Source organism: Mercenaria mercenaria, unplaced genomic scaffold (assembly GCF_021730395.1).
Source record: "Mercenaria mercenaria strain notata unplaced genomic scaffold, MADL_Memer_1 contig_2869, whole genome shotgun sequence".
NCBI lineage: Eukaryota > Metazoa > Mollusca > Bivalvia > Venerida > Veneridae > Mercenaria > Mercenaria mercenaria.
Window position 1 is genome coordinate 37,233 of NW_026460955.1, and position 12,517 is coordinate 49,749.

Sequence of the window (12,517 nt, forward strand, 5' to 3'; positions counted from 1 at the left end):
CTGGTTAATTTTTCATCACTTCCGCTTCACAATTTGACAGACATCTACTGATATCTAGCGACCCCAAAAGCCCATCGTTATTTGCATTACATGCTCTGGATTGAGCTAAATATTTGTAGTTACCTTTATTTTAGGTTGAAGTTACCTAAATTAATGAGTATTTCTTTTTTCATGCAATTTCTAGTTTTACATTTCCATTTGAAATTTAAACAGTCTAAGACAAAGGTAAAGTTTCAAAATGTGTATGCTTCAGCAATTTTACTATGCAAAGGACAGGAAAAGTTGTATTGCACTAAAAAGACTCCATTAGCTTCATTGTAAATTATTATCCTTGAGGTAGAGAAAACCAAATACATAATGCGTTTGCGACCAGCATGGATCCAGTCTGGTCAGGATCCATGCTGTTTGCTCTCAAAGCCTAATGCAATTAAAGAAACCGCAAGCGAACATCATGGATGCGCAGGCTGGTCTGGATCCATACTGGTAGCAAACGCACTATGTTGGTTTTCAAATGGTGCGGCTCAAATGTGCAAATAATCAAATATTAAAGTAATAAAAAAGTCTGTTATCTAAGGAACAAAATTTAAGTTCGACTAGATCTACCTTATCTTTTTGAAATACATTTGGTACTGTCACATTACAAAGGTGAAGTCTGTGGTAAGTTCCTTTTAGAAGTAGTAACAGATGCAACTAAAGTTTAAAAAAGAAATTCAAAATAATATCCGGCCTAAAATAAGTTTCATAAAGATTGGGTCACAACTGTGTCCTCTTGAGTGAGCTAAATCTAAATATACAAGTTTTATATCTTGATAGTTTTAAATAATATTGTGATGCACTCGCTTTCAAAACTTTAATCAAGGTGTGACACCAACTCTGACCAAGGGTGAGCAGAATATATTGGACTATTCTCCTAATAGCTTAATTATCTCTGTGAACTGAGTTTTTTTTTCTTTAAATCAGAAGGAAGCAGATCATATGAAAAGATCCTAGACCTTGAAGAGAGGAAGTTACAGTTAGAAGAGAAGAAGGTGGAGCAGCTGGAGAAAATATCAGACAGCCTTTCAAAAATTCACAGTTTACTCAAACACAAGATAGTTTAGGATGACATATGTTTAGAGTTTTTTGAAAGTTAATTAAGAATTAATTTATAGCAAAAAAGTGCTTTAACACTATTTACACACGATGACATAGCCGGAGTGAAACTTTTATTCAAACAACGTATTACCATCCGAGTGTAAAAATAGTTTTGAAGCACGCTTGTGCTATAAATTATTTATATTTATAATATGCCATTAAATTCAAACATTAAATAAAATACAGAGTGCTCTTTCTTGGTCGCAACAAAAACTTTGACATCAAAGCATCATGATCCTTAGCCCAAGCATTCTTCCTCCAGAAACCATTTAATTGTTCCTCGCCAATGTGACCTTGAACGTTGACTTAATGACCTCATGTTCGCTAATGGTTTCTCTAATTGCTGTAGGCATTGAAAGCTAACGGCATGGATCCAGATATTCATGCCCTTGACCTTTAGACAAGTGACCCCTTAATCGTCATCTATTCTGCATGGCCGATCATCCTGTGAAGTTTCAACATTCTGGGTCAAGGGGTTCTCAAGTTACTGACCGGAATTGGTTTTGCATGTTTAGACCTTGACCTTTAATTGAATGACCCTAATATCGAATGGAATCATCTCCTCTGCATGACCAATCATCGTTTGAAGTTTCAACATTCTGGGTCAGGTGGTTTTAACGTTGCTGACTTGAAACCATTTCCCATGTTCAAGCCCCTGTGACCTTGACCTTCAACAAAGTAAACCCAAAGCAAATAAAGGTAATTTAATCTGCATAATAAATCATCCTATAAAGTTTCAACATTCTAGGTCAAAGGGGTTCTCAAGTTATTGATCCGAAATTGTTTTCCTTGTTCAGGCCCCTGTGACGTTGACCTTAGAAGGGGTCGTATACTCCATAAGCCCTGCCACCCTATGAAGTTTCAACATACTGTGTTAAGTGGTTTTCAAGTAACACACTGGTAATGGTTTTCTTTGTTCAGGCTCCTGTGACCTTGACCTTTAACCTAGAGACCCCAAAATCAATAGGGTCATCCACTCTGCATGACCAATCATTATTACAATTATTTAAGATTGAAAGAGCTATTAACCAAACAAACAATCAAAAGGAAGTTTAACAATATTTGAGCCATGCCATGAGAAAACCAACAGAGTGGATTTGTGGACAGCATGGATCCAGACCAGCCTGTGCATCTGCACAGTCTGGTCTGGATCCATGCTGTTCGCTAATGGTTTCTCTAATTGCTGTAGGCATTGAAAGCTAATGGCATGGATCCTGACCAGATTGCGCGGATGCACAGGCTGGTCTGGATCCATGCAGGTCGCAAAGCCACTATACTGGTTTTCTCATGGCATGGCTCATCTATGCATGATGAGCGGTCATGCGTCGTGCGTAATAATATCTGTATTATTTATGATATCTACAATAATAAAGAAAATGATTTATAGCAAAATCATGTTTAAACACTGTTCATACACTAGGGCACAGCACTCGTGAAATTATTTGTACAACGTACTACCACCCGAATGTATAAACAGTGTTAAAACACAGTTTTGCTATAAATTAATACCATTATAATATGCACTTAACCTAAAACATTTCATAAAATTTAAAGCGCTCTTTCCGTGTCGCAACAAAAACTTTTATGTGTTTTAAGGGTGTTTTAACAGAGACAAGCATATTAGAATAATATAAGGTAAATAATTCTAGCATGGGCATTTACGCCTGAATAATCTCTATGTATAATTCCAAAAACATTGATTGGCAGATGGACCAGGAGAAGAGCATTATATTTTTTCATATGTAGGCTTTATTTCACGAAAACATGTCATAACATTGTTTATATAATAGCCATATTAAAACTGAAATAATTTTCAGTAAAATCATGTTTAAACATACCTCAACAATATGCAAAGGTTATAAGCAATGTGTATAATTCACTCTGGTCAACCCATCATGATATTATTCCATATTCGTACAAACTCTTTGTATTGCCTGCGGTATGTTCAAATACGACTTTGCTCTACATTATTTCCTTAAAAAATACAATTACAATGGTGTACAATATATTCTAACACGATCCGATTCATTTTTCTATTAATTCTAACACGATCCAAGTCATTTTCCTATTAAACAAAGAAAGCTGAAAAAAGTGAATTATGATACAACTATTCACTGTTCACTGTTCTGACGTCAAAATTATTATGTCATAGCGTCAAGCAGCAAAACGACGCGCTGGAAAACAAACCGAATGAAATATTAAAGAAATGCTGTCAAGGATGTACTTTAAAGTCCTTGATAACGAGTTAGAATCGAAATAATATATCTCATTTAGAAATCTGCTCTTGAATAAATCATTGTCGTTCAGATACGTATTATAACCGTACATCACCCGGGCTGCGCCCTCGTGATATAATTCCCTCGCATCTGACCTCCATACAGTGATTTATTCAGTGACAAATCACTAAATGAATATATTATTCCTTAATCAAATTAATTTCTCATCAAAGAAATAATATTCCGCCTATAAGCGATGGCTCCAGCATTCTCTGGGAAGTTTGGTACATCTTCAAAGGGTCTTTATTCTAACTGTGGAACATCCTCTAACTGTATGTCCGCATCAATACACATATTATGGAGTCGCATGCATGCCAAAATAACATTTGCACACTTCCCCGGTTTGAATGGTAAGCACACTCCACTTCTGTGTAAGCACCTTGTAAGAAAATAAATCTTTTATTATCTAATGTAACTGTTGTAAATCATTTAACAATGAATCAGATAATGGAAAAAAATTGACAGCTTCATGCAAACCAGACCTATACAAGTTGTACTTTACTGTAATCATGATAGATATAAAGTGAGTAACATCTGCTGAACTGATATACAAAGTATTATCAATGTTGTGTAAATGTAATAGAACAAGACAATAGTTAACACTGGTGGTTGCTTCTAAAAACTGGACAAGAATACATTTAAAGGTTTTCCTTCTGGTTTCCATGGCAACCAGAGTTTGAACAATCTTTGAACAATTTTTGAAGACCATTCCATGAAAATCCAAATAAGTCACATCAAAATTTGCCAGGTGGTCTAGGAGGTGTTATTTATGAGACAGATAGGACAGACAGCTGGATGCCGGACAGTGAGCAATCACAATACCTCTCCTCTGAGCTAAGTTGAGCAAAAAAAGATGTTTCAATGAAGGGTCCACATACAGTTATGGATCCTTTGCAATGCACTTCCTCTGAATGTGGTTACAATGATCACTGTATGAAGTTACAAATCGGTAAAATTTAATTATTTTGAAGTTATCCTCTGGACTAGAGATGTGTTTTTTGAAAACCACATGTCTCCCACAACTGCACCAAATAAGACTTTCATTGCTTTGATTATCAAAAACAAGAGGGCCAAGATGGCCCTAGGTCGCTCACCTGAGAAACACACCATAATAGTGTAAACATGTTTGACCTAGTGTTTTCATGGAAACAAATATTCTGAACAATTTTCATTAAACTTGGAGCAAAAATCTTGAGTGTAAACAAGTATTTTGTTAGATTAGACCTTGTGACCTAGTTTTTGACCCCAGATGACCCATATTTGAACTTTACCTAGATTTCATCAAAGCTATCATTCTGACCAAGTTTTTCTTAAATTTGACCGAGTGACCTAGTTTTTGAACCCAGATGACCCATTTTCAAAGTTGGCCTGGATTTCATCAAGGTAATCATTCTGACAAAATTTCATGAAGATCAGTTTAAAAATACAGCCTTTATCGCATACACAAGCTAAATGTTGACAGACAGAAAGACAGACATCGGACATCAAGCGATCACATAAACTCAACTGAGCATTGCTCAGGTGAGCTAACAATGTTTCAAGGGCCATAATTCCGAAGTGCTATGCCCATTTGGCTAATGATCGAACTTGGCCATGGTCTTATTGGCAAACACATTTTGTTGAAGTTTGAAATTGCACACGGACAGAATGAGAGATGGCAGAAAAGCGCATTCCTATAGTCCCAGACACTGGTTTTCAACTATTAGTAACAAGAGGACCATCATGGTCCTGAATTGCTCACCTGTCCCCGCATGACCCAGTTTTGAACTGAGCAAGACATCGTTTTTTCTATTATTTGACATTGTGACCTAGTTTTTGAGCTCATGTGACCCAGTTTTGAACCTGACCTAGATATCATCAAGATAAAAATTCTGACCAATTTTCATGAAGATCCATTGAAAAATATGGCCTCTAGAGAGGTCACAAGGTTTTTTATTATTTGACCTACTGACCTAGTTATTGACAGCACATGACCCAGTTTCGAATTTGACCTAGATATGATCAAGGTGAACATTCTGACCAATTTTCATGAAGATCCATTCACAAGTATGGCCTCTAGAGAGGTCAAAAGGTTTTTCTATTTTTAGACCTTTTGTTTACACGTGACCAAGTTTCAAACCTGACCTAGATATCATCAAGATGAACATTCAGACCAATTTTCATACAGATCCCATGAAAAATATGGCCTCTTGAGACGTTACAAGGTTTTTCTATTATTTGTCCTGCTGACCTAATTTTTGATGGCACGTAACCCAGTTTCAAACTTGACCTAGATATCATCAAGGTAAACATTCTGACCAATTTTCATGAAGATCCATTCAAAGGTATGGCCTCTAGAGAGGTCACAAGGTTTTTCTATTTTTAGACCTACTGACCTAGTTTTTGTTTACACATGACCCAGTTTAAAACCTGACCTAGATATCATCAATATGAACATTCAGACCAAATTTCATACAAATTTCCCCTGATAAATATGGCCTTTAGAAAGGTCACAAGGTTTTTCTATTTTTAGCTCACCTGTCACAAAGTGACAAGGTGAGCTTTTGTGATCGCGTGGCGTCCGGCGTCCGTGCGTGCGTAAACTTTTGCTTGTGACCACTCTAGAGGTCACATTTTTAATGGGATCTTTATGAAAGTTGGTCAGAATGTTCAACTTGATGATATCTAGGTCAAGTTCGAAACTGGGTCACGTGCCTTCAAAAACTAGGTCAGTAGGTCTAAAAATAGAAAAGCATTGTGACCTCTCTGGAGGCGATATTTTTCATAAGATCTTCATGAAAGTTGGTCTGAATGTTCAACTTGATGATATCTAGGTCAAGTTCGAAACTGGGTCAAGTGCCATCAAAAACTAGGTCAGTAGGCCAAACAATAGAAAATCATTGTGACCTCTCTAGAGGTCACATTTTTTCAAGGGATCTGCATGAAAATTGGTCAGAATGTTCATCTTGATGATATCTAGGTCAAGTTCGAAACTGGGTCACGTTCGGTCCAAAACTAGGTCAGTAGGTCAAATAATAGAAAAACCTTGTGACCTCTGTAGAGGCCATATTTTTCATGGGATCTGCATGAAAATTGATCAGAATGTTCATCTTGATAATATCTAGGATAAGTTCGAAACTGGTTCAACTGTGGTCAAAAAGTAGGTCAGTAGGTCAAATAATAGAAAATCCTTGTGACCTATCTAGAGGTCATATTTTTCATGGGATCTGCATGAAAATTGGTCAGAATGTTCATTTTGATGATATCTAAGTCAAGTGTGAAACTGGGTCAAGTGGGGTCAAAAACTAGGTCATTAGGTCAAATAATACAAAAACCTTGTGACCTCTCTAGAGGTCATATTTTTCATGGGATCTGTATGAAAATTGGTCAAAATGTTCATCTTGATGATATCTAGGTCAAGTTCGAAACTGGGTCACGTGCGGTCAAAAACTAGGTCAGTAAGTCAAATAATAGAAAAACCTTGTGACCTCTGTAGAGGCCATATTTTTATGGGATCTGCATGAAAATTGGTCAGAATGTTCATCTTGATAATATCTAGGTCAAGTTTGAAACTGGGTCACATGCGGTCAAAAACTAGGTCAGTAGGTCAAATAATAGAAAAACCTTGTGACCACTCTAGAGGCCAAATTTTTCTTGGAATCTGTATGAAAGTTGGTCTGAATGTTCATCTTGATGATATCTAGGTCAAGTTTGAAACCTGGTCAACTGCGGTGAAAAACTAGGTCACTAGGTCTAAACATAGAAAAACCTTTTGACCTCTCTAGAGGCCATATTTTTCAATGGATCTTCATGAAAATTGGTGAGAATGTTCATCTTGATGATATCTAGGTCAAGTTCGAAACTGGGTCACATGTGGTCAAAGACTAGGTCAGTAGGTCTAAAAATGGAAAAACTTTGTGACCGTTCTGGAAGCCATATTTTTCATGAGATCTTCATGAAAATTCGTGAGAATGTTCACCTTGATGATATCTAGGTCAAGTACAAAACTGGGTCACATGTCTTCAAAAACTATGTCATTATGTCAAATGATAGAAAAACCTTGTGACCTCTCTAGAGGCCATATTTTTCAATGGATCTTCATGAAAATTGGTCAGAATTTTTATCTTGATGATATCTAGGTCAAAGTCAGAACTAGGTCACATGAGCTGAAAAACTAGGTCACTATGTCAAATAATAGAAAAAAATGACGCCATACTCAGTTCATGTGGGGACAGGTGAGCGATTCAGGACCATCATGGTCCTCTTGTTTGATCTACTGACCTAGTTTTTGACGGCACATGACCCAGTTTCGAGTCTGACCTAGATATCATGAAGGTGAACATTCTGACCAGTTTTCATGAAGATCTTATAAAAAATATGGCCTCTAGAGAGGTCACAAGGTTTTTCTATTTTTAGACCTACTGACCTAGTTTTTGACCGCATTTGACCCAGTTTGGAACTTGACCTAGAAATCATCAAGATGAACATTCTGACCAATTTTCATAAAGACCCAATGAAAAATGTGACCTCTAGAATGGTCACAAGCAAAAGTTTACAGACGGACGGACGGAGGCACGGACGACGGATGCTGCGCGATCACAAAAGCTCACCTTGTTAATAAAAAGACCAAAGTAAGATGTACCTGAACCTTGCTTTCAGAACGCCAAATGCACATTCATTAACTCCCCTACCCTTTGCATGGGCAACATTATATGCTTTTTCTCTTTGGTCAGCTGGTTGTATGACCGGTGTTAATAAGTGTTGCCTCAATGGATACCTGCTGTCACCAAGCAGGTGTCCAACATTGTTTTCTTCCAGATATCTCTATGAAAAGAGAAGAATTAATAACAAGAGGACCATAATGGTCCTGAATCGCTCACCTCTTCCCACATGATCCAGTTTTGAGTATGACGTCGTTTTTTCTATTATTTGACATAGTGACCTAGTTTTTAAGCTCATCTGACCCAGTTTTGAACTTGACCTAGATATTATCAAGATAAAAATTCTGACCAATTTTCATGAAGATCCATTGAAAAATATGGTCTCTAGAGAGGTCACAACGTTTTTCTATTATTTGACCTACTGACCTAGTTTTTTAAGGCACGTGACCCAGTTTCAAACTTGACCTAGATATCATCAAGGTGAACATTCTGACCAATTTTCATGAAGATCAATACAAGGGTATGGCCTCTAGAGAGGTCACAAGGTTTTTCTATTTCAAGACCTACTGACCTAGTTTTTGATCGCAGTTGACCCAGTTTCAAACCTGACCTAGATATTATCAAGATAAACATTCAGACCAACTTTCATACAGATCCCATGAAAAATATGGCCTCTTGAGAGGTCACAACGTTTTTTCATTATTTGACCTACTGACCTACTTTTTGATGGCACGTGACCCACTTTTGAACATGACATAGATATCATCAAGATGAACATTCTGATCAATTTTTATGGAGATCCATTCTTAAGTATGGCCTCTAGAGAGGTCACAAGGTTTTTCTATTTTTAGATCTACTGACCTAGTTTTTGACCGCACATGACCCTGTTTCGAACCTGATCTAGATATCATCAAGATGAACATTCAGACTAACTTTCATGAAGATCCATTGGAAAATATGGCCTTTAGAGAGGTCACAAGGTTTTTCTATCATTTGACCTACTGACCTAGTTTTGGATGGCACGTGACCCACTTTCGAACTTGACCTAGATATCATCAAGATGAACATTCAGACCAACTTCCATACATATCCTATGGAAAATATGGCCTCTAGAGAGGTCACAAGGTTTTTCTATTATTTGACCTACTGACCTAGTTTTTGATGGCACGTGACCCACTTTCGAACTTGACTTAGATATCATCAAGGTGAACATTCTGACCAATTTTCATGAAGATTTCATGAAATATATGGCCTCTAGAGAGGTCACAAGGTTTTTCTATTTTTAGACCTACTGACCTAGTTTTTAATCGCACGTGACCCAGTTTCGAACCTGACCTAGATATCATCAAGATGAACATTCAGACCAACTTTCATACAGATCCCATGAAAAATATGGCCTTTAGAGAGGTCACAAGGTTTTTCTATTATCTGACCTACTGACCTAGTTTCTGAAGGCACGTGACCCAGTTTAGAACTTGACCTAGATATCATCAAGGTGAACGTTCTGACCAATTTTCATGAAGATCTTGTAAAATAATGGCCTCTAGAAAGGTCACAAGGTTTCTCTATTTTTAGACCTACTGACCTAGTTTTTGACGGTACGTGACCCAGTTTCGAACTTGACCTAGATATCATCAAGATGAACATTCAGACCAACTTTCATACAGATCCCATGAAAAATATGGCCTTTAGAGAGGTCACAAGGTTTTTCTATTATTTGACCTACTGACCTAGTTTTTGACGGCATGTGACCCAGTTTTGAACTTGACCTAGATATCATCAAGGTGAACATTCTGACCAGCTTTCATGAAGATCTTGTGAAATATATGGCCTATAGAGAGGTCACAAGGTTTTTCTATTTTTAGACCTACTGACCTAGTTTTTGACCGCACGTGATCCAGTTTCGAACTTGACCTAGATATCATCAAGATGAACATTCTGACCAATTTTCATGAAGATCCATTGAAAATTATGGCCTCTAGAGAGGTCACAAGGTTTTTCTATTTTTAGACCTACTGACCTAGTTTTTGACGGCACGTGACCCAGTTTCAAACTTGACCTAGATATCATCAAGGTGAACATTCTGACCAACTTTCATAAAGATCCCATGAAAAATGTGACCTCTAGAGTGGTCACAAGCAAAAGTTTACGGACGCACGCACGCACGACGGACACCGCGCGATCACAAAAGCTCACCTTGTCACTTTGTGACAGGTGAGCTAAAAATTATATAAACGATTCATTTTTTAGCTATGAGTATCACAAACAAGAGGGCCAAGATGCCCCTAGGTCGCTCACCTGAGAAACAACCATAATAGTGTAAACATGTTTGACCTAGTGATTTATTGGACATAAATATTCCGGCAAATTTTCATTAGGACTGGACCAGAAATATGAGGTCTCTTCAGTTAAAAAAAAAGTATTTCCTCTGATATGACCTAGTTTGATCAAGTTTTTGACCCCAGATGACCAATATTCAAACTTGACTTAGATTTCATCAAGGCAATCATTCTGGCCAAATTCCAAGAATACAGGCTCTATCACATACACAAGGTTTTTCCTTGATTTGACCTAGTGACCTACTTTTTTACCCCTGAGGACCCATATTCAAACTCAACCTAGATTTCATCAAGGCAATCATTCTGACCGCATTTCAGGAAGATCAAGCAAAATATACAGCCTCTATTGCATACACAAATTTTTCTTTGATTTGACCTTAGATTCTGACCCCAGATGACTCATTTACGAACTTAGCATACACTTCGTAAAGATAATCATTTTGACTAAATTTCATGAAGATCAATTATAAAAATTCAGCCTCTATTACATACACCGTGTTTTTCTTTAATATGACCTAGTGACCTAGTTTTTGATCCCAGAAGACCCATTTTCTAACATTTATGCCAAGTAATTTCAAAATTCCTTCATCAATGGCAGAGTAATGGACTGTACATGAAACAGACCCTGTTAACCTTTAACCTCTAAGTGTGAACTTGACCTTAGAGCTAGGGGCCTGGATCTTGCGCATGACACATTGTCTCATTATGAGGAACATCTATGTCAAGTAATTTCAAAATCCCTTCATGAATGGCAGAGTTATGGAGCGTACATGAAACAGACCCTGTTAACTTTTAAGTATGACCTTGACCTTTAAGGTAGGGGTCTGGGACTTAAGCACAACACTTCGTCTCATTATGGTTAACATTTATGCCAAGTTATTTGACAATCCCTTCATGGATGGCAGAGTTATGGACTGGACACGAAACAGACCATGATAACTTTTGACCTCTAAGTGTGACCTTGACCTTGGAGCTAGGGGTCTGGGTCTTGCGCAAAACACATCGTCTCATTATGGTGAACATATATGCCAAGTGATTTCAAAATCCCTTGATGGATGAAAGAGTTACAGCCCAGAAAAGAATTAACCAGACGTACGGACACACAGATGGACAGTGCGATTTTAATATGCCCACCTTTGGGGGCATAAAAAGAAAATTATTGGTTTGTTTTGATAATAACAATAATTATTTATTGTTTATTGTATGCAGGAAAAAGATTCTAACACGACTTTACGAAAAGATGGGAATATTCAGCTCTCGGATAAATTTTCATAACATACAGCCTTTAAATCAACTTTTAAAATTAACCCTTGAGCTGGATATTTCCATCTACACATACAACAGGTGAAATGATCTCAGACTCCTGTGTAAAATTTTAGGAACTTGGTTATCTGAATACCTGTATGTTTCAGTTCTAGCACTGTATCACAGACACATGTAAGTAACTCTTAGAATGAACATTTAATATCACCTTTATGCAAAATAAAAATATATGTATATCATTAAGACAAAAGTGAACTGCACTCCTGCCACAGAAGATGGTTTCAAGACTGTATGTTAAATTTGCTGAAAACATTTGCAACACAAATCTTTATGAACTTAAGTTCACTTTGACTGCTTAACATAAGACCAACAAAGAAAGATTAAATCCAAGTTTCATGAACTTCATCTGCAGGATTTCAAAAATCTGGACAGACAGATGGCAGACAATGACAGACAGGCAGTGAGTGATCACAACAAATCTCCTAGCTCTTAGTTATCAGTTAAAATGAGAAAAAAACATGTCAATTTAACTGAAATATTTTTACCTTCAAACCACAAGCTTCGAATATGGCAAAGTCATGCTGAGAGCCTGGCCACTTGCTTACCACATCAATAAACCTGAAATTATTTCTTATTTTCATTCAAGCTGCAGAATAATTATCTGAACATTATTCATTCTCTGAGTTGGTACTATTTTCAGTTATTTTACTGTCTATGTTTATACTAGCTTCATGAATATCGAATGTTTACATCAGAAAGTAGTACAAGTATGTGTTTGTTTATTACATTTATAATAAGTAAATGCTTTGATTTATTTATTCTGTAACATATATGTAATGAACTGTTAATAAGTTTAATATGAATG

At 36.9% G+C, this 12,517-nt stretch overlaps 1 protein-coding gene across 1 annotated transcript; it reads right to left on the minus strand.

Moving 5' to 3' along the window:
• Positions 1-281: 281 nt before the first annotated feature.
• On the minus strand, positions 282-12,293 carry LOC128545897 (putative nuclease HARBI1). The gene is made up of 3 exons (XM_053533563.1): positions 12,198-12,293; positions 8,032-8,213; positions 282-3,789 (listed from the first exon to the last, which is right to left on the minus strand). The coding sequence occupies exons 1-3, from the start codon at positions 12,291-12,293 to the stop codon at positions 3,654-3,656; spliced, it is 414 nt and encodes a 137-aa protein (XP_053389538.1). The 3' UTR covers positions 282-3,653.
• Positions 12,294-12,517: the final 224 nt, after the last annotated feature.

What these genes read in the sequence shown, in the direction of transcription:
- LOC128545897 (XM_053533563.1), bottom strand. Translation starts at nt 12,293, where the DNA reads ATGAAAATAAGAAATAATTTCAGGTTTATTGATGTGGTAAGCAAGTGG. An exon ending in TCGAAGCTTGTGGTTTGAAG is followed by an intron (nt 8,214 to 12,197) that starts GTAAAAATATTT and finishes CTCTTTTCATAG; the next exon opens with AGATATCTGGAAGAAAACAA. An exon ending in GTTCTGAAAGCAAGGTTCAG is followed by an intron (nt 3,790 to 8,031) that starts GTACATCTTACT and finishes TTTTCTTACAAG; the next exon opens with GTGCTTACACAGAAGTGGAG.